This window comes from Rhincodon typus, chromosome 31 (genome assembly GCF_021869965.1).
Source record: "Rhincodon typus isolate 14 chromosome 31, sRhiTyp1.1, whole genome shotgun sequence".
NCBI lineage: Eukaryota > Metazoa > Chordata > Chondrichthyes > Orectolobiformes > Rhincodontidae > Rhincodon > Rhincodon typus.
In genome coordinates, this window is record NC_063362.1 from 34,305,267 (window position 1) to 34,331,976 (window position 26,710).

Consider the following 26,710-nt stretch of genomic DNA (forward strand, 5'->3'; position numbering starts at 1 on the left):
GCTGCCACTTTATATTTAGATATATTCTGAACTTCTGAAGCTGTTCAATTCAGCTGTGCCATAGTACTATACAACACAATGGATAGTGGCTGCAATGTGAGATGGGACTTTGTCTCAAATACTGTGTGGTAGTAAATGCTACCCATTTGTCATGAACAGGTAAATCATTGATAAATTAATAAGAATGAGGCCTCTTACTGGTTTTCTCACCATCTATCACCGACGCTGCCTGACAGATATGTCCCTCAGAATTCAACCAGCTGTGTCACTAATAGCGCTATTGAACTACTCTTGGTGATGCGCTTTTTGAAGTTGCCATCCAGAGTACCCTCTGCATTTGTTCCAAAGTTCAACCTAGGCGAGTAGCGAATCATCAGCTTAGTGAGGGCTGTAGGAGGTTTCTGTTTGAATCAATGCCAGGAGACTTCATCGGGACAGAGTTGAGAATTCCCAGGGACTATTCCTCCTCAACACGTACCACGCTGCCACCACATCTGGGTGATCTGTCTTCCTGATTGAGCAGGGCATATCTGTGAATAGTGATGGTGGAGGCTAAGATGCTGGCTGCAGTTTGGTTTGTGACTGTGTCAAGTTGTTGCTTGGCCAGTCTGTGGGGCAGCTCTCCCAATTTAGCACAAATCACAGCTGTTAGTTAGTGGGACATTGCCGAGTCAGCAGAACTGGGTGTGGGCACTAACATTTCTTCTCCCTCAAAACCAGGAAACGTAATGAAGCACAAGATACAATGGCTTGTTAATGACTTTATTTACACCTACACAGGTATGTCTGCTGTTACCCCAGCACCAGAATGGCACATGGAGGGTAGTGCGGGTAATGTCATTTAGTCTGTGTTGATCTTTGATCTAACAAGGAAGCGGTGGTGATATCTAATTTGGCATGATTCCTAGTCCTAGTTGCCTATAATCATATTTGTAACATTTAATTGTTAAATGATGCACTGAAAGCCCAAGGGAGCAGAAGGAATGTGTAATTCTTTATGAAACATGATGGATTTCCAGCTGTTCTACTACAATTATCGCTCAGTCTTGAACTGTCAGAAATGATATCCCATCACCAGCCTGTTGTAGAGAGCACTGCCTGAGATTTAGTATGAATTTAATTTTTGATCCTTTTCATATCATGGAACATTGATTTAAAGAGAATTATATATTTTTTTGAGGACTTTTTAATCTGGAATTCCCATTTCCCATTGGATGTACTCTTGGAAGATTCATCACAGGACCTTCCGCTTGCAGTAACCCAAAAGTCTGTTTCCATCTCTGATGCTTTTATAATTATTAAACGTAAATTTTAAAAAAGCCATTCTCCCCAAATTATCCACCTATATCTCTCTCTTAGAATGCTGTCAGCAATGTCCCACAGACTAATCTCTAATTCTAGGGGACTCTAAGAGTACCTGAGTTTGTCCCAACTTTTCTTTACCTGTGGAGATGGTGGTAATCATGCAGCTCCCTTCAGGCCCGAGGCTCTATAAGGCTCCAGTCAGACCCTATGTGTAATACTGTGAACAGTTTTGGGCTCTGTATCTCACAAACAACGTGCTGGCCTTGGAAGGGGTCCAGAGGAGGTTCACAAAAATGATCCCAGGAATGAAGGTCTTGTCATATGAGGAGCGGTTGAGGATTCTGAGTCTGTGCTTGATGGAGTTGAAAATGATAGGGGGGATGCTGATTGAAAGTTACAGAATACTCAGAGGCCTGGATCGAGTGGATGTGGAGAAGATACTTCCACTTGTAGGAGAGACTAGGACCTGAGGGGACAGCCTCAGAATGAAGGGACGACCCGCTAGAACTGAGATGAGAAGGAATGTCTTCAGCGAGAGGGTGCTGGGTCTGTGGAACTCATTGTCACAGAGGGCTATGGAGGCCAAGTAGTTGAGTCTATTTAAGACAGCGATAGGTTCTTGATTAGTAAGGATATCAAACATTGTGGAGAGAAGGCAGGAGAATGGGGTTGAGAAATGTATCAGCCATGATCGAATGGCAGAGCAGACCCAATGAGCTGAATGCTCTGATGTCTTATGGACTGGACTAAGAGCTTTCAGCTGCTGGTAGTACAAATGAGAATGAATTGCAGTTGTCAGATTTGGAATGTGATAAGCATTGCTTCGTTGCCCCCCACATAAACTGTGTCCTAGAACCGATCCTCCCTTTTAAACCCAAAACTCCATCCCAACTTCGGAAACTACACATGCAACCAGTTCACTGCTAAGGCTAATGCTGTCAACGCTGCATTGTGTAAATGGTGGCCACAGTATTTGAAAATAATCAGCTCATGGGTTGAATGTGTCTCCAACAGCTGCTGCTGAACATGTGAAGAAGTGGTTATGGTTGTCACTTGAAGGAGGAGTGTGTATAGAAATAGCAAAGAAATAACAGGGTGGAGGATGTTAATACTTTGTCATCGATTTGGGCTTAAAGGATGTTAATTTAACTCAAATCCAGTCCTGTAGTGCATCATTTAGCTTTAATTTAGATCTGATCATATACTAACACTTTCATATAGTGTCTTTGAATTATCTGTTGGAATGAACACAAGTTAATTTGATACCAATGGGCTGTATAAACTGTTGTGACAGAAGGACAAAAATGATTACATGAAAAAACATAAAGCATCTCTTCTGATGATTCAACCATCAAGCAACCTTTCAGTTGAGAAATAGATGACTGACTCCTTCAGTAGGGAAATCTGGTGCAGATGAGGATGGATAAATTAAATTGCATCTCTGGTCACGTCTCTGCCCCTTGCCTCTCACTGTTGAGTCTTTATAAAGGCACAAGAAATATATTGTGGCTGTACTTGTACAGAAATACTTCAAGGCACTATATGAAAGAATATACCAATCACTTTTACAGAATTAACCCCAGTAGTCAGCAATATACCTAGATTGCAAATTCTGCTCAATGGCTACCAGAATTTAGCATTCGGGCATACACGTAGTAATAATTTTTGTACATAATTATTTTTGTTGTAAATTTGTTTACAAATTTAGCTTAATGCTGGGTTGATGGTGTTACATTTTAAAGATGTGTTTGTCTTTGTGTCAATTTTTAACCTTGCAAAACACCTTTTTCATTGTCTTCTCGGAGAACAGGTTACAAACCCGGCTTGTATGTGATTATTTTTCCTCCCCAGAATAGATCTCAAAAACTAACCTTTAAATCCTTGTTCATAAAATGATGGTTACATATAGATTAAGACACTAGGCAGTAATTACAAATGTTCAGTTAGATTGAAGAGTTCAATTGATGTATATTTTTTAAAAACCGTGGCAGTCACATTTCACAACAACATTTTGTGCATATTATTTTGATAATCCATAATGATTTCTATTTGATGTGAGTGTTATAATCTGATGTGTTTATACTTTGGTACCAGAATCCATTCTGGGGGCATAGTCCATGTCCCCTCACAGGATTTGGACTCATTCTGCCTGTGCTTCGTCAATCAGGAGCACTTTCAGAAGTGAAATATTCATATGCAGCATTTGTTTTATTCTTTCATGGGGTGTGGGTATCATTGACAAGGCCAGCATTTGTTGCCCATCCCTAAATACCCTTGAACTGATTTCAGAAGGCAGTAACAGTCAACCACATTGCTGTGGGTCTGGAATCACAAGTAGGGCAGATCATTTAAGTGCAGCAGATTTACTTCCCTAAAGGACATTAGTGAACCAGATGGGTATTTACAACAATCAAGATAATTTTATGGTCACTATGGGGCTGACTGACCTCCCCCTGCTTTTGGCCATAGATTGTTGAGGCAAACTTTCAATTATTAATTAATGTAATTTATATTCCACTAGCTGTGTTAGAATTTGAACCCTTTGGCCCCAGAGCACTAGCGTGGGCCGCTGTATTACTCATCCAATTACATTGCCACCATCTTCCTGTATATTTTGGAGTATCTGCTATCATCTTATATCTGCACTTGTATAGAAAAAAATGTTTTTTTTCAGCAGGTTAATTAGGGAAATAAGAAAAATATTTGTATTCCTGTTGCATTTTTCACCTCCTTGGAATGTTCCATAATAAAACGTGAGGTGAGAGTGACTGCCCTTGACAACAGGGCTGTATTTGACCGAGTGTGGTATCAAGGAGTCCTAGCAAAACTGGAATCCAATGGGAATGGGAAACTCTCCGTTGGTTGGAGTCATACCTGGCATATAGGAAGATGGTTGTGGTTGTTGTGGGTCAGTCATTTCTGTTCTCAGACACCTCTGCGCAAGTTCCTCAGGATAGTGCCCTAGGCCCAACCATCTTCTGCTGCTTCATCAATGACATTTCTTCCATCGTAAAGTCAGAAGTGGGGGTGCTCACTGATGAATGCACAATGTTAGCATTTGTGACGACTCAAATACTGAAGCGGTCCAAGTTGAAATGAAACAGGATCTGGACAATATCCAGACTTGTGCTGACAAGTGGCAAATGACATTCATACCACACAAGTGTAGGCAATGACATCACCAAGCAGAGACAATCTAACCACCATCCCTTGATATTCAGTGATGTCACCATCACTGGTTCCCACTATCAACATCATGGGGGTTACCATTGGCCAGAAACTCAACTGGACTGGCTATATAAGCACAGTGGCTATAAAAGCTAGGAACACTGCTGTGAGTAACTCACCTCCTGACTTCCCCCAAGCCTATAGTCAGGTGTGTGATGGAATATTTCTGATTTCCCTCAATGACTGCAACACTCAAGAAGCTGACATCATCCAGGACAAAGCAGTCCACTTGATTGACACCACATCCACTCCCTCCTCCACCAATGCTCAGTAGCATCAGTGTGTACTACCTACAAGTTGCACTGCAGAAATTCACTAAAGATCCTCAGACAGCACCTTCCAAACCCACGACCACTTTGATCTAGAAAAACAAGGGCAGCAGATACCTGGGAACACCTCCATCTGCAATTTCCCCTCCAAGTCACTCACTATCCTGACTTGGAAATATGTCACTGTTCCTTCACTGTCACTAGTTGAAAATCCTGGAATTTCCTCACTAAAGGCATTGTGAGTCTACCTACAGCAAACAGCTTGCCACCACCTTCTCATGAGCAACCAAACACAGGCAATAAATGCTGGCCAGCCAGTGATGCCCACATCCCATGAGCAAATTTTCAAAAATACAATAAGTAAGGGATGGAGTGGACTGTTTGGCCCCTTGAGCCTCCTATTCCATGCCATTGTGCTTATCTCCTCCTTTGGCTCCACTTTCCTGTCCGCTCCACAGTCCCTCAATTCCTGGAAAGATTCTGAGAGAGAGAGTGAAAGCGAGACAGTCCTTCTACCTCAGATTTGAATATATTCAAGGATGTAGCATAAACAACCCTCCTTGATGGAGCCTTCCAAAGATTCACAAGGCTTTGAGTGAGGACATTTCTTGTCACCTCAGCCATAATGAATCAACTCACCCAACCAACACCCCCCCCCAATCTTTATCCTGTGCCTCTGTGTTCTGAATTTTCCACACAGGAGACACCATTTCTATCCTTGTCTATCCAGTCAAGCCCCTTCGGAATTTTCAATCCTCAGTCCTGTAACCTCCAGAGAATGTTGATCCAATTTACTCAGCCTCCCGTTATAATCATAAGCCCCCAGTGATCAATCTAGTGAACCTTCACTGCACTATCTCCAAAGTGAGTACATTCTTCCTTAAATCCGGAGACCAAAACTGCATAGAGTTCTCCAGGTGTTGTTTCGTCAAAGCCCTGTGGCAGTTGTAGCAAGCTGTCTTTATTCCAAACACTTTGTAATAAAGACTAACATGCAACTTGCTAAACTAATTGCTTGTTTTAACTGCATGCTAACTTTGTGTGCCCTGTACAAGTGCATGAAGGTCTTTGAACATCAACAATTAGGAGTTTCACACCTGTTTAGAAATTTTCTGTTTTCCTGTTGTTATCATCAGAGTGAGTTAACCTGACACTTGCCCGCATTATACTCCATCTGCCTCATTTCACCTGCTCTGGAGTCATTCTGGTCATTTTTGAGATGTAGTCACTGTCCCAATATTGGAAACATAGCCATCCAATTTCCATGGTGCAAGTGTCCAGAAACATCAGCGTATTAATGACCAGATAAGCTTTTTTGGTGATGAATAAATATTGGCCGGGGCATTGGGAAAATTTCTCTGTCCCTTCAGAAATGTCAAATAGCTTCTAATAGACACCTGAGGATGCAGGCACAATCTTGATTTAATGTCTAATCCAAAAGATGGCCTTTCTGACAGTCCAAGCACGCCTCCATATGCTCTGTGCCCCAGTGGTTCAAGCTCCTAACTCAGTGGCTAGGAGCCTTGCATTGAGCTGTGGGTGGCGTCTTTTGATTATAAAATGAGAAGTTCTCATTCACCCTGTGACATGTGATACAATAGGTATTGGAGACACTTTGGAGGCTTCTCCGATCTTCACAGAAGCTGACTGGGGTTGCAGGGGTGGGGGTGTGCTATTTTTGGAGGGGGGTGTGCTGGATGCTGAAGTTCAGTAATAAAAGAAACAGAAAGTGCCAGGGTAACTCAGGCCTGGCAGCATCTGTAGAGAGAGAAACAGTTAACTTTTAAGTCCAGTATGATAGCATTTTAAACCTCTTAGAGGTTTGGTGTCCAGTTTTAATGAGTTTAGTACTCCTTATTGGGCAAGTTTATTTTTGGTGCTTTTCTGGAGTAACCTAGTCATTCTGGTGTTACCTAGTCATGTTCCAGTGTCCTTCATTTAGTATGGATTGACCTGCCCATTCCTTTTACATTTGTTTGGGAACTTCCCTAAAACAATGGCCACCTCACCTGCCTGTTGAAACCTCTTGGCACTCATAGACATGCATCCCTTAGTTAATCATTTCTTATATTAATCATACCTATATGTGGATTGGATTGAATGATTTCCCATTGGTCCTGAGACATGAAATGTACCGTTGTAAGGTTCTGAAGGTGTGAGACATGATCCAAGCTAACAGTCCAGCACAATTACTCGGAGAACGCTGCTCTACCAGAGGTGCCCGTTTTTAAATGAGACGTTAAACTGAGTTCTATCTGCCTCTTCAGGTGGGCACAGAAGATCCCACAACACTATTGGAAGAAGAGCATCGGACTTGTGCCATGTGTCCTTTCCAATAGTTATCCATCAACCTGCAACAGACTATCTGGTCATTTAAGTTTGTGTTTGTGGACTCTTGCTGTGTGTAAATTACTTGGCAGTTTTTCTGTATTACTGCAGTCATTCTTTAGTTTTTGAATACTTTCAGACATCTTGAAAGGTGGTTTAAAATTATAATTCTTACTTTTGCCCTTTGGCCACCATTAGCACATAACATGGCATCAACCAACATAAATCTCAGGGTCCAGGCCTAGACCCGAAACGTCAGCCTTCCTGCTCCTCTGATGCTGCTCGGCCTGCTGAGTTCATCCAGCGCTACACCTTGTTATCTCAGATTATCCAGCATCTGCAGTTCCTACTATCACTGACAACTCTGTTCAGTCTCTGACATGACCCTTTTTTCTCTGCCCTCTTTCTTTTCTCTTGACAACATTACTTCCTCGGTGTTTCCTACATAACTTTGCGCTCCTGAAAGAGATACCATGATGAGAAAGGGAAATGAGGTGTCAGTTCCCTGACAGGGAAAGTGCAAAGTTCTTCTTAACACAGTCCACCAGAGTTTTAAGGATGAACCTTTTAGAGATAGTGATGATGTGTGGATGTTGGGGTTCATGCCGACCTCCAGTTTTAATTCACTCTATTCTGCTGTTTGCTCCCTTGGCCTGCAATGAAAAGGCTGCAGCAAAGGATTAGGGTTGGTTTTAGCTCAGGATGGGGATGTGTAGGAAACTGTGAGACAATCTCCAAGTTCAGCAGGATGCCCAGACTCACGTTAATGCCCAGGCCTCATTTCAAGTGCCTCCCACCACGATTGGTATCAAGAGTTGGATCAGGAACCCCATCATTCTAGGGAATAGCACCACTCAACCCCCCCCCTCTCCAACCTGAAGTTATTGCTGGGGGGTGGACCTTGACCCAGGATACTGGCACTGGGAGGAAGATGAAAGACTAAAGGATAAGGGGGAGAGAGGCGAGACCGGGGCTGTAAAGTGAGGAGAAAGGTCAGAGGGATGGAATGTGTTGGGGTACTGGTGAAGCCCTGGACATAGGCAAAGTGGGATGTGGTCTGTTATTGGTTTGTTGGGTCTTTGTGTCCAGTGAAAATGAAAAGGAAATCTCTGATATGCAGTTTTCCGGTCATCAAGGGAAGAGGACATTTTGAGTTTAAAACAGCATTGAGGTATATACAGAGGCAGGTGGAATATGAGACTCATTTGTGTGAATTTGTATTCAAGCTGTCGCTGATGTATGGAAATCACTGAGATGAATGCTGCAGGTTGTTGTTGGGCTGTTTGTGAACTACAACACATCCAGATTATCCCAGCAGCTGCAGTCACTGCCTTTACGTTTCAGTGATTAAGTAAAATTGTCTTGTGGGAAAAGCAATGTACCTCCTGGGAACAGGCCTGATTTTAAAGTCTAATGAAGACAGCTCAATGTCTCCAAAGAAATATTATATTGAAAATGACAGGGCAATGGTAGAGCTTAAAGCTGCGATCACATCCTTGATTTTAAATGTTCAATGTCCAGGGGGATCTCCTGTGAAGCCCAAATAGAGCAGAGCATGAACTGCTGAAATTACACTAATATGACAAGAATTTTATTGACTATACTTTAAGTAGGAAGGCAATACAATAATCTAATGATTATCAGTTGAATTAACACATTACAAATAAATGTTACAGAACAAGAAAATCAATTTGTGGGGAAGAAGGATTTTAGGGATTAGAGAGCAATAATGAACCTCAAGTTAACATGCTTCAGGAATATGTTAAGAAGACACTACATAGAATTCCTGCAGTGTGTATGTGGAAGGTTTCATTATATGAAGGGAGGTGTTTGATGACTGAGGCTTGCTTACTGATATGAACTCTTATTACTGTCTCTTTATACAGACTCTCCTGTGCAATATGGAGCTTTCTTCCATGATGGAGGATACATTGTGTTGCCAAAACAGATGTTCCCAAGGAGGTAAGAGCAATGGGTGGTTATGAGTGTTGGCGTTCAGTTCAGCCACCTCCAGCTGTGAGTCAGACATGCTAAACCTCATCCTCATCTTCACCCTCACCCACAATTACAACATTTGTGAAAAGGCCAGTGCTCTGTATGAATCTTTAACATGAGAATATTGTACATCATTTCTGGTTGTGATAGGGATGGGGTGCTGTTCGGTAGAATGTAGATGTAAAAATATATGGATATCCCGATTTCTTTTTCACTTATGAATTTAAAATATGGGGTGAGCTTGTAGAGGTTTATAAAATCATGAGGGGCATAGATAATGTGAACAGCAAAGGTCTTTTTTTCCTAGGGTAGGGGATTTCAAAACTAGAGGGTATTTTGTTAAGGTGAGAGGAGAAAGATTTAAAAGGGACCCAAGGGGCAACATTTTCATACAGAGGGTGGTGCGTACGTGGAATGAACTGCCAGAGGAAGTGGTAGATGCAAGTACAGTTACAACATTTAAATAACATTTGGACAGGTACATGAATAGGAAAGGTTTGGAGGGATATGGAACAAATACAGGCAAGTGGGACTGGTTTAGTTTGGGAAAACTTAGTCGGTGTAGATGAGTTGGACTGAAGTGTCTATTTTCTTGCTGTATGACTCTATGGTTTGTTCAGAGGCTGGGATTACTCCACCAAGTGCAGATTCTTTAAGATATTCTGGGGCCAAAGGCAAGGTCCTACTTCTTTAATAAATGTTGTCCCCACCCAACCAAGTTTTTGGTAGATGATCATTGCAGCTGAGGTGAATACTGGGGAGCTCCTCAATACAGAGTAAGTACCTTCAGATACACCAGTCTCTGTCTTTATTTAGTATGCTGCCTTTTTTCAGGGTTCTAGCCAATGATCCAGGATTGATCACCCAATGAGTAGGCATTTCTATTTGGGCAGTGTCCAATCTTTGTCCTTCCGGGATCATACGGATGACTGTCATTTGATTGGATTGAGGGTGCTAAAACTCACTTACCCTAGTCACATCCCTCTGACGTGTGGTACCTTGGGTGGCTGCATGAAGGTTTTACCCTCAACCGAGGCCTGATGGATGTGACAGAAGAGAGCAAAACTGGATGCACCAAGTTCAGGCCAAAAGCCCAAGCCTCATGGCACATTCCATCCCGGCCTATAGCAGGAGTACTCCCCACCTCCACCAAGAATGACCAGAGTCATCGTGGACTCTCTGAACCAGAGGCTTTTGTTCTCTGTCAGAGTCATAGAGCTGTACAGCATGGAAACAGACCCTTTGGTCCAACTCGTCCATGCTGACCAACATCCTAAATTAATCTAGTTGCATTTGCCAGCATTTCACCCATATCCCTCTAAACACTTCCTATTCATGTACCCATCCAGGTGCCTTTTTAACGTTGTAATTGTACCAACCTCTACCACCCCCTTTCCATGCACACACCACCCTCTGCATGAAAAAGTTGCTCCTTGGGTCCCCTTTAAATCTTTCCCCTCTCAACTTAAACTTATGTCCTGTAGTTTGATTTCGCTACCCTGGAGAAAAGACCCTGGCTATTCACCCTATCCATGCCCTTCATGATTTTACAAGCCTCTATGAGGACATCCCTCAGCCTCCGATGCTCCAGGGAAAATAGTCCCAACCTATTTAGCCTCTCCCTATAGCTCAAACCCTCCAATCCTGACTATATCCTTGTAAATCTTTTCTGAACCCTTCCAAGTTTCACAACATCCTCCCCATAGCAGGGAGAGCAGAATTGAACGCAGTATTCCAAAAGTGGCTTAACCAATGTCCTGCAGAGCCACAACATGACATTCCAACTCCTATAATCAATGCACTGACCAATAAAGACAAGTGTACCAAATACGACCTTCACCACCCTGTCTACCTGTAACTCCACTTTCAAGGAACTATGATCCTGGACCTCGAGGTCTCTCTTCAGCAACATTTCCCACAACCTTACCATTAAGTATATAAGTGCTGCCCTGATTTGCCTTATCAAATTTATGTAAATTAAACTTCATCTGCCACTCCTTGGACCATTTGCCCACCTGATCAAGGTTTCATTGTACTCAAAAGGGAAGGTATTAAGAGGATTTTATAATACTTCTATTTAACAATTCTGTGGTTTAATTGTCACAGTTCTCCAACTGCCCCTGAAACCATTGAAATGGAGGTTCGTACAACATCACTTGATGGGATCCTGCTATGGCAGGGAGTGGTAAGTACCTCAAGTATTACTAACAGATTAAGGCAAACATCTGGAACTTATATTTTGTTGAAAATCTTTGAGATACTGCAACCTCTGTATCTGTTCTGTGCAACATAAGCACAAATGTGATCTTTACAGAGATTCCACTCAAGATATCAGGCAGTGGGAAAGCAGAGGAAATATTGATTCCATCAGGGAGTGAGATCATTGGGCCCACATGTTTCTACATGGTTCAGCCCTTTTATACAGTTGTGCATCTTGTCCTTGTTTACAAATAATAATGTGATTTATGTTATTATTTGTAATTAATAGCACAGTGTTGAGAAAGAGAATTAGTTAGGGTCTAGGAATTTTTCTGCACAACAGGCTGAGGAGCTGGGAGAATTAAGGCACTACAGTGCCACTTCTGGTGGGAGGGTGTAATCACAGCATGACAGGTTTACATTTGGAGTTACCAATAGAAGTGTTAATATCAGAATTTATAACAGGCAAAGGTGTAAGAAATGTGTGCCAGAAATGAGACATTAAAAGAAACAATAAAGTATGAGTATTAAGGTAGCTTTTCATAAAATCACTCCACATTTAAATTAGAATCAAATCTTGGGGTTTTAGGTGTTTTCGCAGCCTTAAATTCTGTTGTTAGATATTTTCTCAATCCTTGTCGTTGTTCACAGTCTTGGGCACTTTTATCCTCAGCATACACTCCACTGTTCAAGCAGGGTCGACAATTTCATATCTCACCGAGAGAAAGACATCCAGCGTTATAAGAGGGGTATTAACAGATTCCTCGACTCCTCAGAAACTATTAAGCTTTCCATGCCTCACTGTGTCGTTTTCAGCTCACTAGTTAAGGTTTTGTTAATGACAGAGTTTCTTGTGTTTGTAGAAACACGGGGAAAATGGAAAAGGGAAGGACTTTGTTGCTCTTGGTCTCCAAAACGGTCATGTGCTCTTCAGGTAAGGCACGCAAGATGTGATGCGGGTCAACAAGTAAATCCTGTTTGTTGATCGTGGGCTCAAAAAGCTCTCCTTTGGTGTATTCATGTGGCTTTAGGTCCAGAATGCAATCCCACCTTGTGTAACTTTCTCTCTGCTTCTTCTGCCCTATTGTACATGTCAGCATGCACAGGTATTCATATATTCCTTGGTGCCCACTCCATTGCGGATGTGAGCACAACTATTCTGCTCCCTGTCCCTTACTTCATATTTTGTATTACTGGGTAATTTTAATTTGCCAAATTCATATGTTAATGGATGGCAATGGCCTCAAAATGTGTACAGTGGTCTTAGCTACTCCTTAATGTTTCTTCTTTTCCTTCTACCACCTTAACAAGGCCACCTGTAGGCAGCATGTTTTGTGTGGAATGGTGCTTTGAGACACAAATCAGAGTCACATCATTCCACCTATCATTTCAGGATAGAGCTAGTCAGAGATCCTGAGAATGACAATTATTCTTGGTTCTTGTTGAGCCAGGAAGGGTAAGGGTGCTTCTCCAGGCACCACAGAAATAATCTAGACTGAAGCTGCCTCACTACAATTAGATGCCAATGCCACATTTACTCACAGTGGAGCACTGGAATGCCCATTACAGGTGGGCAGCTTGCCCCTTTACTTAAATGAGTCTTGGCTTCACAAAGGCCCTAGCATTGTCACTGCCAGAAGGGACAAATTTCTGGAACATTCCACTTGCCAGCCACCTGAAGAGGCTTGTAACAGGAAACACCATATAGAACCAGACAGTAGCTCAGCTGAGATACTAACGTCATGAGGAGAAATAGGATTGTCTCCCAAACTGCAGCTACCAGACTTGTCACAGAGTGGAGATCAGGCCAGTCTCTTTGGCTCAGAGATTCACTGAGGCTTCACTCAAATCATCCTGTCCCAGTCACATGGTTGGAGCTTGAATCTTTTCACTTCAAATTAAGAGTTCAGAATGCTCACAATCCCATAGATAATTCAGGCTACTTGGGTCAGCTTAGGATAAAAAGGAAAGTACTTGCATTTCCATAGCGCCTTGCATTACCTCAGTACATTCCAAAGTGCTTTGCAACCAGTTAGCTCTGTATTTGAGACAACAAGGTGCAGGGCTGGATGAACACAGCAGGTCAAGCAGCATCATAGGAGCAGAGAGGCTGACGTTTCGGGCCTTGACCCTTCATCAGAAAAGGGGGAGGGGAAGGGGGTTCTGAAATAAATAGGGAGAGAGTGGGAGGCGGATAGAAGATGGATAGAGGAGAGGATAGGTGGAGAGGAAACAAACAGGTCGAAGAGGCGGGGATGGGGCCAGTAAAGGTGAGTGTAGGTGGGGAGTTAGGGAGGGGATAGGTCAGTCCAGGGAGGACGGACAGGTCAAGGGGGCGGGACGAGGTTAGTCGGTAGGAGATGGAGGTGCGACTTGAGGTGGGAGGAGGGGATAGGTGGGAGGAAGAACAGGTTAGGGAGGCAGGGACGAGCTGGACTGGTTTTGGGATGCGGTAGGGGGAGGGGGAGATTTTGAAACTTGTGAAATCCATATTGATACCATTGGGCTGCAGGGTTCCCAAGCGGAATATGAGTTGCTGTTCCTGCAACCTTCGGGTGGCATCGTTGTGGCACTGCAGGAGGCCCAGGATGGACATGTCGTCTGAGGAATGGGAGGGGGAGTTGAAATGGTTCGCGACTGGGAGGTGCAGTTGTTTATTGCGAACCGAGCGTAGGTGTTCTGCAAAGCGGTCCCCGAGCCTCCGGTTGGTTTCCCCGATGTAGAGGAAGCCACACCGGGTACAGCGGATGCAGTATACCACATTGGCAGATGTGCAGATGAACATCTGCTTGATGTGGAAAGTCTTCTTGGGGCCTGGGATGGGGGTGAGGGAGGAGGTATGGGGACAGGTGTAGCACTTCCTGCGGTTGCAGGGAAAAGTGCCGGGTGTGGTGGAGCTGGAGGGAAGTGTGGAGCGGACAACGGAGTCACGGAGAGAGTTGTCCCTCCGGAAAGCAGATAAGGGTGGGGAGGGAAAGATGTCTTTGGTGGTGGGGTCGGATTGTAGATGGCGGAAGTGTCGGAGGATGGAGCGTTGGATCCGGAAGTTGGTGGGGTGGTACGTGAGGACGAGGGGGATTCTTTTTTGGTTCTTATTGCGTGGACAGGGTGTGAGGGATGAGTTGCGGGAGATGTCGGAGACACGGTTGAGGGCGTTCTCGACCACTGAGGGGGGGAAGTTACGGTCCTTGAAAAACGAGGACAACTGAGATGTACAGGAGTGGAATGCCTCATCCTGGGAGCAGATGCGGCGGAGGCCAAGGAATTGAGAATAGGGGATAGCATTTTTGCAGGAAGGTGGGTGGGAGGAGGAGTATTCTAGGTAGCTGTGGGAGTCAGTGGGCTTGAAATGAATATCGGTTTCTAGGTGGTTGCCCGATATGGAGACAGAGAGGTGTTAGAGATGGTCCAGGTAAACTTAAGGTTGGGGTGGAAGGTGTTAGTGAAGTGGATGAACTGTTCGAGCTCCTCGTGGGAGCACGAGGCGGCGCTGATACAGTCATCAATGTAACGGAGGAAGAGGTGGGGTTTGGGGCCGGTGTAGGTACGGAAGAGGGATTGTTCCACGTAACCTACAAAGAGGCATGCGTAGCTTGGGCCCATGCGGGTACCCATGGCTACCCCCTTTGTCTGTAGGAAGTGGGAGAAATTGAAAGAGAAGTTGTTGAGGGTGAGGACGAGTTCGGCTAAGTGGATGAGGGTGTCAGTGGAGGGAGACTGGTCGGGCCTGCGGGACAGGAAGAAGCGGAGGGCCTTAAGGCCATCTGCATGGGGAATGCAGGTGTAGAGGGACTGGACGTCCATGGTAAAGATGAGGTGTTGGGGACCGGGGAATTGGAAGTTCTGGAGGAGGTGGAGGGCGTGGGTGGTGTCACGGACATAGGTAGGGAGTTCCTGGACCAAGGGGGAGAAAATGGAGTCCAGATAGTTGGAGATCAGTTCGGTGGGGCAGGAGCAGGCAGGGACAATGGGTCGACCAGGGCATTCAGCCTTGTGGATTTTGGGAAGGAGATCGAAGCGGGCAGTGCGAGGTTGGGGAACGATGAGGTTGGAGGCCGTGGGTGGGAGGTCACCTGAGGTGATGAGGTTGTGGATGGTTTGGGAGATGATGGTTTGGTGCTCAGGGGTGGGGTCATGATCAAGGGGGCGGTAGGAGGAGGTGTCGGAGAGCTATGTATTCGAAGTGTCATCGCTGTTGTCATATAGAACACACAGCAGCCAACTTGTGCAATGGAAAGGCCGCCCAGCAATGTGATGACCAGGGATGGATTGATGAAGGTGCTTGCCCAGGGCAGTAGGTAGAATGCCTTTACTTATATTTGATAAACATTTTGGAATCTTTCACATCCACCTGAGAGAGCAATAGAAGTCTCAAATAACTCCTCATACAGAAAACAGCCCCTCCAAATGTGCAGCACTCCCTCAGTGCTGCACAGAAGCACAGCTTGTGTTATGTTCTCATGGTTTCTTATGATGCAGAGGCAGTGTGTCTGAGAAATCAAGCAAGTGTCACACAAAGCAATCAAAATCTGGAAATAAAAAGGCAATATTCAGCATGCTGGAAATCTGAAATGAGAACAGGGTGTGCTGAAAATCTCTCACCAGGCCAGGCCGCATGTGTGGAGAGGGAAACCAAGTTAACATCCATCATCTTGGCCTGAAACATTACCTCAGTTTCTGTCCATACATGCTGCCAGAGTTTCTCCAACATTGTCTGTTCTTGTAGAGTATCAGTAATAGACTACAGGATGGAACAGATGACAAACCTAGTGTCATTTTGCAACGAAACCAGCAATATGGAGCCTGCGGGGTTTCTCTTGATGGGTGAGCTGATAGCATAGGAGCAATGAATTGACTTCCTAGTCTGTTGTTATCCTTTTGATTTTCTGCTGACTTTTAAAATAATGAGTTGATTCTCCTCATTAGTAAGATGAACCTTGAGTCAGTGCCTTTTTGTGTCAACTTTTGGCAACTGTTTCTACTGCTATGTAATAGTTCATTTCTCTGTTCATATTTTCAATTAAACTATACTGCAAAAAATTACAGAAACAGGTATAATCAATGATGCTGGGTGTCACTACCTAATCACTCTCAATTATTATCATAAAGTATCATGCAAGGTATCCAGTGGATGACAGGATGCCTTTTTCAATTGTCTTCTAGGTTGAGGAGCTTGAGATCTGACCCAGGAATTCATCAGGGTCAATACAAAAGGATATTTTTTTTCCTCTAGTGGAGGAATCCAGATCCAGGGTATTAAGGCATTATTAAGATGGCTCACTTCAGATTGAAGAGATAGTAAGAACTGCAATTGCTGGAGTCAGAGATAACACAGTGTGGAGCTGGAGGAACACAGCAGGCCAGGCAACATCAGAGGAGAGGAAAGTTGATTAAGGGTCCCAACCCAAAACGTCAACTTTCCTGTTGCTCTGGTGCTGCCTGGCCTGCTGTGTTCCTCCAGCTCCATATTGTGTTATCACTTCAGATTGAAGCTGTGGAAGATTGTGGAAATCTGGAATTCACTCCTGTAAAAGGCTTTGGGTCACCTGAAGCTGGAACTCCTGAGGCTTTCACAAGGAGGATCAATAAATTATTATTGGGTATAGAGCAAAGCTGAGTAAATGGAGTTGAGGTACAAATCAGCCGTCACTTCGAGGACTGAATGGCCTGCCCCGTTCCCATTCATGTTCCCAATATACCTCCAAATTGCGACACGGCAATACTAGATTCTTCTGTAACTTCTGTTTTGACACAGTTCTTCACCCATTGTTATCTCCATGCAGTTATCAACTAGGAAGTGGTGAAGCCAATATCCTGTCAGAAGATCCGATCAATGATGGAGAATGGCATAGAATAATTGCTGTGCGGTAAGGAATTGGAAAGCATTTCTGTTATTATATATTGGTATCAGAATTGTAATGTTATTGGACTAGTAATCCAGGCACATCAATGCTCCGGGGAATATGTGTTCAAATCTCATTACAGCAGTTAAAGGAATCTGAATTCAGTTAATTAGATCATAAGAGCACAAGAAATAGGAACAGGAGTAGGCCCTTGAGCCTGCTACACAATTCAACAGGATCATGGCTGACGTAACATTCCTCTTGTCCCCTTTCACAATTTCATGTCACAATTTCAGGAGAAGGCCATATCTACTTCTTGGTTTCTAAACCTCAGGAATCGTGGAAAGATGGCATCTGTTTGGAATCTAAAGAATATTTTTCTCCACAGGGAAGGAAAATCAGGATATATCCAACTAGATAGTGAGGAGATTGTGAGGGGAGAGTCCAAAGGAGACAAGGTCATGGTAAACACGAGAGGAAGTGTCTACTTGGGTAAGTTTGGATTTTCATTCAGCAATTCCCACCAGCTTGTCTTGTGGCATGTCAAAATATGAAATTGTGATTGAATGATGTCCACTATATTATATCTAGAAAGAGACGCAAAATGCTTGTGTTTGACAAATCCCAGCTATTAAAAGGCAATTAATTAACTTGGAAGTTTGGTTTGATTTGATTTATTGTAGCCACATGTACCTAAGTACAGTGACAAATGTTGTTTTCCAAGCAGTATAGGCAGATCAAAGCAAACAAGGACATACAAATCATAGGGTGCATCGACAGAGCAAGGCATATAGGTTACACTGCACAAAGAGTGCACAAACCAAGATCAACATCAGATTTGAAATTAGTGAGGTCCATTTAGCAATGTAATACAGCAGGGAAGAAGCTGTTCTTGAACCTGTTGATGCAAGTGTTTAAGCTTCTGTACCTTCCACCTGATGGAAGAGGTTGGAAGAGAATATTACAGGGTTGAAGGGGTCTTTTTTTGATGTTGGCAGCCTTTCCATTGCAATGAGAAGTGTTCACGCAACTTTCTGTAGTTTCTTATGGTCCTGAGCAAGTATCAAGCTGTTATGCATCAGATTGAATGCTTTCTGTGGTGCATCTGTAAAATTTGGTGAGGGACGTTATGGACATGCCGAATTTCTTAAGCCACCTGAGGAAGAAGAGGCGTTGTACCTTCTTGACTGTCACATCTATATGGGAGGCCCAGGACAGGTTGTTGGTTAGTGTGATTATTGTTCCAGGAGAGGGCCAGGCAACAGCCAGATCCCACAAACAACCACAAGGTAAATGATTAGATCATCTCTGGTAGTCTTTTACAGCCACACAAAAGAGCAGACAGTACCTTTGTATGAGGTCTGCTGTAATAAATCATATCGCAATCAGTGCAGTACCAACTCAGTATTAACAGAGAGTATGCGATTGAGTTCATAATATAGGTTTGAATTCACTATCTTCTGAGTCACTGGTCGGAGAGCTACCAGCAAGTTGCCACCTCAGGTCTCATTAGGAACCTAATTCCAGCTTCTTATGCATCTCCTGTTTTAATTGTTCCACCACAGCTGACTGTGCCTTCAGCTGCAAAGCCACCAGAGCCTGAAATTCCCTTCTTATTATCTCCCCATCTCTCTCTCTCCTCCTTTAGGTTCTGGGGCATATCTTATCATATTGACCAAACTTTGGGCCTGCCAGCCCAAGCTAACATCTCTTTAAGTAGCTCGATGTCAATGTTTGTCCAATCATCCCACTTTGAAATGCCTGGCGGCACTTTAAGACATTGACATCAATAACAGCATCAGATGTCATTGTTCATTGCAAGTAAGAGGAGTCAAAATTTGCTTGGTTACCATGAATTATTGAATCATTTCATTGATTTAATTTTAATTACTCAATTAGAAACACTGCTTACATGTGTGCCCTGCCTGTCATCAATACTTGTGCTCCAAACCAAGGATCAGTAATCTTCTTCATTTTCCACCCTGATTTAGGAGAGGTAAAGGTGGGGTTGTGATCTCACTGGACTAGTAGATCAGAGGTCCAGGCTAGTGTTTTGGGGATATGAGTTCAAACCACAGCATGGCAGCTGGTGAAATTTAAATTCAGTTCTGGAATTTGAAAGCTAATTTCAGTCATGCCAACTATGAAAATTATCATCAATTGGTGTACAAACCCATCTGGTTCGCTGTTGTTGCTGAGGGAAGGCCTATATGTGACTCCATACCCTCAACAATGACTGACTTTTAATTGAAATGGTCAAGGAAGCTACTCCGATCAAAGAGTAATTAGAAAATGCCTCTGTAGGAAGTTCAATCCTGTGAAAGAACAAAGGATGAAAACAAATGGACTGGAAACACAGTTTGCAGCCTGCATTTGTGTGTGCTGTGATCACATGCCAAAATCACTGCAGAATTTCTATATTTCCACCCTAATGTAACGTTTCCTCTCTGTTCTCAGGTGGTGCTCCAGATGTTAAACTCTTTACAGGGGGAAAATTCACCTCAGGAATTACCGGCTGCATCAGGAAGGTGGTCCTTGTAAATAAAAGACCCGACCAACATCAGGTTCAACCAGTCGACCTACGTGTTCATGCTGAGGGAGGGGTCAATGCTCGAGAGTGTCCATCATAGGCATTCAGACTCACTAAAAGCAAAGTAGAGACTTCTGGGAAAAGGTGCTTTGCTGCTATTAAATTGGATTGTTTTGTGTTCTTTAATGCAGTCCTCTTTAACCAAAAAAAAAATCATCACAATGTCAGCCAACTGTATTCCGTTGAATGAAGGGTTTTAGCAACTCAGCTTGATTTATTTTGTATCTACAAGAGCCATACAAGAACACCAGCATTTTCCTGAGGCAGAAGATCCTATGGACTTAGATTTTTCTAGCACTGAAGTTTGGGATGATAGTGAACAGGAACAGCTGGTAACCAGTCTTCAACCTTTGCCTCTGAATTCTAGCACGGTGTTTTAAGGCACTTGAACCTGGCTGGTATCTACTTGAAATGAACTAGGCCAGTTCAGTCATCACTCGTTTTATTAAAACAAAGGTTCACAAGCTGCATACCTAAAGTACTGAAATATCAGAGGATTGGCGACTGTAGAAGTTATATAATTGTAAAAAATATACAGAGATCTGAATTGGTACCAGTGTAGAAAAATGTCTAGGGTTTATAACAATTTTACTTCTGTCTATTGGAGTAGCAGGCATTTTCTGTGCACATACACTGTTAGCTTTCCAATTATTCAGCATGTGCTGAAGTCCAGAGAGATGATTAAACCTATTTCAGAATATATGCCCTATGCATTGGCATAAAATGCCACATCTTCAAATACAACAAATGTGCAGGCGAGGTTACACACTCCCAAAGGGGCCATTGAGTTTGTAAGATGCATCATTAAGGTTTGACCTCCTTGGGTTAGGTGGCCAGAAATCAGTAATGTCAAAGCACATGTAGGGAGAAAGTTGTTCCAAAGCTCACTTTGTTAGGAATGTAATGATTATAGTGCTGGACTAGCAATCCTAGGGATTGGGAGTTCAAAACTCAACAGGGAAAACTGAATTTGGGCTGATGAAAACTAAAACTATCCATACCTGTCACCAGTCCCACATCATTCATTCTTAATTCTGTCAGTGTAACAAGAGATGTACAATAAAAGCCAACCTTATTTGGAATACTCACAGCCCTGAGAATGAAATTTTGATAAATACAAAACTTAATCCTACTTTGCTTCATGTGCCTTTTACAAAAATGCTTCTATTCAAGATAGTTGTGTCTTGAAGTCAAGGAGTTCAGCAAATGCCAGATGTTTAAATCAATGGACCATTAGAGGGGCATGGTCTTCAGGAGAAATATTTCAATACCTCTTCAGTGTTTCTAAATCCTTGGTTTGCTACAATATCGTTCATTAACAAATGAGTTAGACATTATGAAAGGTTGGACATGAGGCTGTTCTGACCATGTATCTCCCAGATATGTAAAGGTCACTGATATTTTGGTGAAGACAATGCCCTTTTAACTTACAAACAAGACCTTGGTCAATGTCTGAACTATTTTTGTTTGTTGGCTCCTTTTATACAGCAGGTTAAACACTTTACAGAAATGAATCTGGTGAATCTCTTTGTTTCTGTATCGTGTTGGCCCACTGGTGTGAATCCACCTGAAGATGCTGAAATTGTCTTAAGTTCCCAATGTGCCGTCCCTATCAGTTGCTGAAAGGATTTGAGTGTTTTTTAAACAGAGTAAAGGTCAAGGAAGTTGATTTCAATTTGGGAATCAACATTTGCGTCCCATCTTCTGACTAAAGTCCTCCCCTCAAACTGTTGATAATGCAGCAACTGGCATGGTGCATTACTGAAATACCAAGGGAGCACGTAAACATTACAAAAAGAAGTGAGCACAAGGATTAGACAAAGAGTTGCAAATACATCGACCTCTGGTACCAACGACATATCCTCACTCCATTCGTGGGGCTTTAAATTCAGGTTCCACCAATCATACTTAATGCTTAATGAAGGATTGACATTTCACTTTGAGATTGAAACATTCTTTGCAGTCCCAGACCTTTGTGTATTATTCAGAATTGATGTATTCATTGAGAGAGCCATCTTGTGAACCTTTTATGAAAAAATGTTTGCTGGACGGATATCCAACAAAAATTCTTAAACAGAAGACAAACCAGAGCACCCTTGCATAGTTGATGTTGATTAGAACTACTGACAACTCTGAGTGTAGCCAGGGCAATCACTTGTGAGTCAATGTTAGTGCTCTTAATATTTAACTATGCATTTTGATGGTAAGCACATCCTTGAATGTTATTGTAATATTTGATCATTTTCCATGCTTCTTTTTTATCCAAAGACCTTTTCTTCTGTAAACTGCAGTATTAACAAAACCTGATTCCTCAATTAATGAGTGAGCATTTTCGCTCCCTACCAAGGGTATGTTCTGATTAAATTGAGCAGGTTTGAGACATGCCATAGATTTATCGTATGTATCTATAAAGCCATAAGAAAAACACAATTTTACTCTTACTTTGTTCAATGGAATAACTTATAATGGCTTCATTTTTCTACTCACCATTCTTTAGGAATTAATGGTCATGGCTACACATTAGAATGTTATTGTAATTCATTCATATTCTTGTTTAAGAAACCATATGAGGAATACCACCGGTCTCTACACCATCTTCAATTCGGCACTAGTGCTGTGGACTACAAGAATAATTAGGAAACTAAGTTCCCCTTTGCCATTTCTTTGAAATGCATCCTGGTGGTGATCAAATTCAGTTTTCATTCTGCAAGCTGTCTAGGAACAAGTTCTTTATTTCTCAAGTCAAGGTAGTGGGGTGAACAGGACTGGAGAAGGATGGGGCCAGAAGGAAAATAATCAATAGATACCTGGATTAAAGTCCTGCTTCATGAAGTGAATACAAGTTTCCCTTTGGCATTTACAGGTCTGCACATTGTACTGGCTGGTTCCAGAGTGAAAGCAGCAACTTAATACGCAACTGCTAATTATTGTAATTTCCTAATGTTACCCCTGTAGGAAGAGGCCAGTGCCTCCACTAGTCCCCACACATTGTCTCATGGGTGTTTAGAATGTGCCCTCTCAGCACTTTTATGCATTTTGTGTTAACTGTGTTTTACTAATTTGACTTCCTGATGCCAGTGTGGTCAAAAAAACCCAGAATGAAGCAGGCAGAGAAACAGTACAGACTGTGGTGAGCGTCCTAATGATGTATTCCTGTTGGTGTTACAAAGTTATCCACGTGTTGAGATATATTAACACTTCTCACTCAATTCCTGTGCCATTTCCAGACCGGATCCCTATTGTGGGCGATACAATGGCTTTGTACTTTGCAGTTCATTTCTGTTTAAGTTGCAAATGGGATTTTTGCAACTGATGAAACGAGCAGTAAGTATTGAAAGCTGTGCTACAATGAAAAGAAAATGTGGATTCAGCAGTTAGAGCCAAGACTCCAAAATAGATTGTCCCAGTCCATCAACAAAAACATTCACTTATATAACTATTCAGATCTAACTATCCTACTAGCTGGGACATGCATTTTCCGTGTGCTGTATTAACCCACTAAAGATATCTGAAGGATAAATAGTGTTTTTATGTTTAAGGAAGTTTTTTTTCTGTTATTAACTTTTTGACACTGAGTGAAGGCCTTGCAATGTAGATTGTTATGTTAAAAATAAAGCAGCAGTCCATTTGGAGGTTATTCAGTGACTTGTAAGGATATGACTGAACTATTTTTGAGAAAAGTAATTGGAAGCTGATTTTTTTAAAAAATATATATATATACTTTTAATTTTGGTGGAAAAAACCCCCATACTGTGATTTCTTTTCGAAATTTTAGTCTGTCTTAATGATTGTATAACATCAGAGATATTGGAAGCCCACTATTGTCCAATTGCCAAAATGGTTCATCTCTCATGGGTCACCACGAATAAGGACTAATTGCACAATGCAGCTGATGGCACTGATTCAGAAACTTGGATTTGAATCTCTTTAATTTTTTTAAGTTCTCACTCCCTGGCCACACAAGTTCTGAATCCGGTCTGGGGGTTGGGGGGGTCATTCTTCTTGTAAACATCTGTTTCCAGAGAGCACAAGGCCTGATTTGACGTTCAATGTTCTGTCTCTGCTGGATGGAAAGTGAAAGTTGCCGTTGTCTGAGAGGACCACTCCCTCATTACAGAGAGAGAGGATTGCTGGTGGTCTTAACCTGATGGTTCCACCATGACCGGATCAAACTGTCTAAATAGAGTGAGCTTACAGAATCAGAAATTGTCACCATCTGCCAAACTTACTGCCAACATGTGGTCCCCCAGTTATTTACACATACCCTTCTCTATTGGGAGTGCCTCAGGAATGCGCATGATGCTAAAGTGGGGTAGCTCAGAAATTAGCATTCACCGAAAAAATGGCTTCATCTATTAACACAGCGAATCCCAAGTTTACCTAATGATCAATTTGGACAGGGAAACAATAACATCACATTCTTTTAGAATGGGCTTTCATGAGAATAATAGTTTTTTAAAACTTGATATTGGTGCCTCATGATTTGCCTCTTAGATTTGCTTCTACCCAGGTCAATTTTTAGTGTTGCAAGAAAAAGACACATATTGTTGAAGCTTCTCATCTTGCTAAATCAGGACAATTCACAAGAATACAATTCAAGGCGAAAACCAACATGTATACTGCATGAGAGGAAAGTGTTGATTAATTGGCAAGTGGACTTTAATTGATGCTTTCTCCAAGGCAATTTTTAAAAAATCATTCACAGGATAAGTGTATTGTTCACTAGGCCAGCATTTATTGCCCCATCCCTAATTGACTAGAGGACAGTTGAGAGTCAACCACTTTGCTGTGGGTCTGGAGTCATTTGTAGGCCAGACCAAATAAGGATGGCAGTTTCCTTCCCTAAAAGACATTGAACCAGATGAAAAATTCATCTTTTTCCAACAATCAACATGGTTTCATGGTTACTTAATTCCTTTTTTATTCGATTCAAATTCCACTATCTGCCATGGTCACATTCGAACCTGGGTCCCCAGAACATTACCTGGGTTGTTGGATTAACAGTCCGGTGATAATATCACTCGGCCATCATCTCCCATTGGCTGTCTCTGCCAATTAGAGTCTGTTTTCCAACAATCAGCACTCTCCTTTCAGGCAGTATAAATGTTTTTTCCCCTTCAGTTGGTTTTCTTGCAAATTGTTCTGATGAGTGCAAGATGAAAGGCTTCAACAATTTGTTTTTCAGCAATACTCAGGTTTATATTTTTTCCCAACCACCTTCAAGAAGAGTTCCTTTTCTATTCATTTGTCGTTTTTAAGGACATGAATTTGGTTTTAATGATGTTCCTGCTGCGCTGTTACCTACAGCTCATTCCAAAATGATCAGCCAATCTCAGTCTTTATCTGATAATTTCCTGAGTGGCCTCCATTTATCTTTGGACCATCACATTCAAAACTCCTACCTCAGTCACTGTGACAACAGAACACAAGGATCTGTACATGGTGCTAGTGAGTACAACTGGTGCCACTTTGGCAGCTTTCAGGCATTTGGTCTGAGGTGGCTCAATGTCTCAAATAATTGTTGATTTAAGCAGGTTCAGACACCACAGTGTGAAGGGGCTATATACAAGCTAAAGACTCTGGAAAGGATCTTACTGCAAGTGAAGTTGCTTTGCTTTGGAGATATGACTGAAAAAAAAAACAGGAAATGGTGATAAGCTATTTCTTGATTTAATACAGCATGGCATTTTGCTAATACATACAGAAGAATGTAACAGCCATTTAGCATTACACATTTGTACACAGCTGTCACGGGTTGGGGGTGGGGGGGTGGTGTGGGAGAAGTAACAGTCTGAGTGGCATGGCCTGTTGTGAGGAAATGTAACTGAAACTAGATTCCAGTGGACACTATTGTTCTTCACCAAATCAGAACTGTTTTAAGACTTCTGTAAAAAAAAATAGTCCTGGCAACTATATATCAAAAATGCCACTTGTTTGGTGCTTAAGCAGGTTCCTTGGGATTTGCAAGTGAACCTACTGTTGCTGTCTGTGTTCAATGCATTTTATTTAAACAATAAAAGCTTTTTAATTCACTGGAGCTGGTGTTCTGTCATATCCATTGACATCTTTAGTCCAGAGTCATAGAGTCTTGCAGCTTGGAAACAGACCCTTTGGTCCAACTAGTCTGCGCCAACCATGTTCCCAAAATAAACTAATCTCACTTGCCTGCGATTAGCCCGTATCCCTCCAAACCTATCTTATTCATGTACTTATCCAAATGTCTTTTAAACATTGTAACTGTACCTGCATCCACCTCTTCCTCTGGCAGTTCAGAGAATGTTATCTGAATGATTGAAACATGGACAGTTTTGAGGGGTCTTGACAGGGTCAAGGTGGAGAGGATGTTACCTCTTCTGGGACAATCTAGAACTAGGCATCGCCATATAAAAATAAGGGGTCACCCATTGATGATGGCAAATAGTTTTTTTCAGAGGGTTGAGAGTCTATCGAGCACTGTTCCTGTAAAGGTGGTGAAAGCATAGAGTCCAGAATATTTTTAAGGCAGGGATTGGTAGATTCTTGGTAAACAAGGGGTTGAAAGTTTCGCAGGGTTGGATGGGCATGTGGTTTTGATGTTACAATCAAATCAGACAGGTTGGAAGAGATAGTAGGAACTGCAGATGCTGGAGAATCTGAGATAACAAGGTGTAGAGCTGGATGAACACAGCAGGCCAAGCAGCATCAGAGGAGCAGGAAGGCTGACGTTTTGGGGACTAGACCCTTCTTCAGAAATGGGGAAGGGGAGGGTGGTTCTGAAATAAATAGGGAGAGGGTGGGAGGCAGAGAGAAGATGAATAGAGGAGAAGATAGGTGGAGAGGAGACAGACAGGTCAAAGAGGTGGCGATGGAGCCAGTAAAGGTGAGTGTAGGTGGGGAGTTAGGGAGGAGATAGGTCAGTCCAGGGAGGACGGACAGGTCAAGGGGGCGGGATGAGGTTAGTAGGTAGGAGATGG

At 42.6% G+C, this 26,710-nt stretch overlaps 1 protein-coding gene across 1 annotated transcript in view; it reads left to right on the plus strand.

Moving 5' to 3' along the window:
* The window catches only part of hspg2 (heparan sulfate proteoglycan 2), a 523,628-nt gene extending 497,834 nt beyond the window's left edge, over window positions 1-25,794 (plus strand). The window contains exons 40-46 of the mRNA XM_048614908.1: window positions 781-831; window positions 9,017-9,092; window positions 11,232-11,310; window positions 12,188-12,258; window positions 17,108-17,191; window positions 17,556-17,659; window positions 19,625-25,794. Of these exons, the coding sequence (XP_048470865.1) occupies window positions 781-831; window positions 9,017-9,092; window positions 11,232-11,310; window positions 12,188-12,258; window positions 17,108-17,191; window positions 17,556-17,659; window positions 19,625-19,797 (638 nt within the window). The 3' untranslated portion in view covers window positions 19,798-25,794. The remainder of the gene's footprint in view (window positions 1-780; window positions 832-9,016; window positions 9,093-11,231; window positions 11,311-12,187; window positions 12,259-17,107; window positions 17,192-17,555; window positions 17,660-19,624) is intronic.
* The last annotated feature ends 916 nt before the right edge of the window (window positions 25,795-26,710 follow it).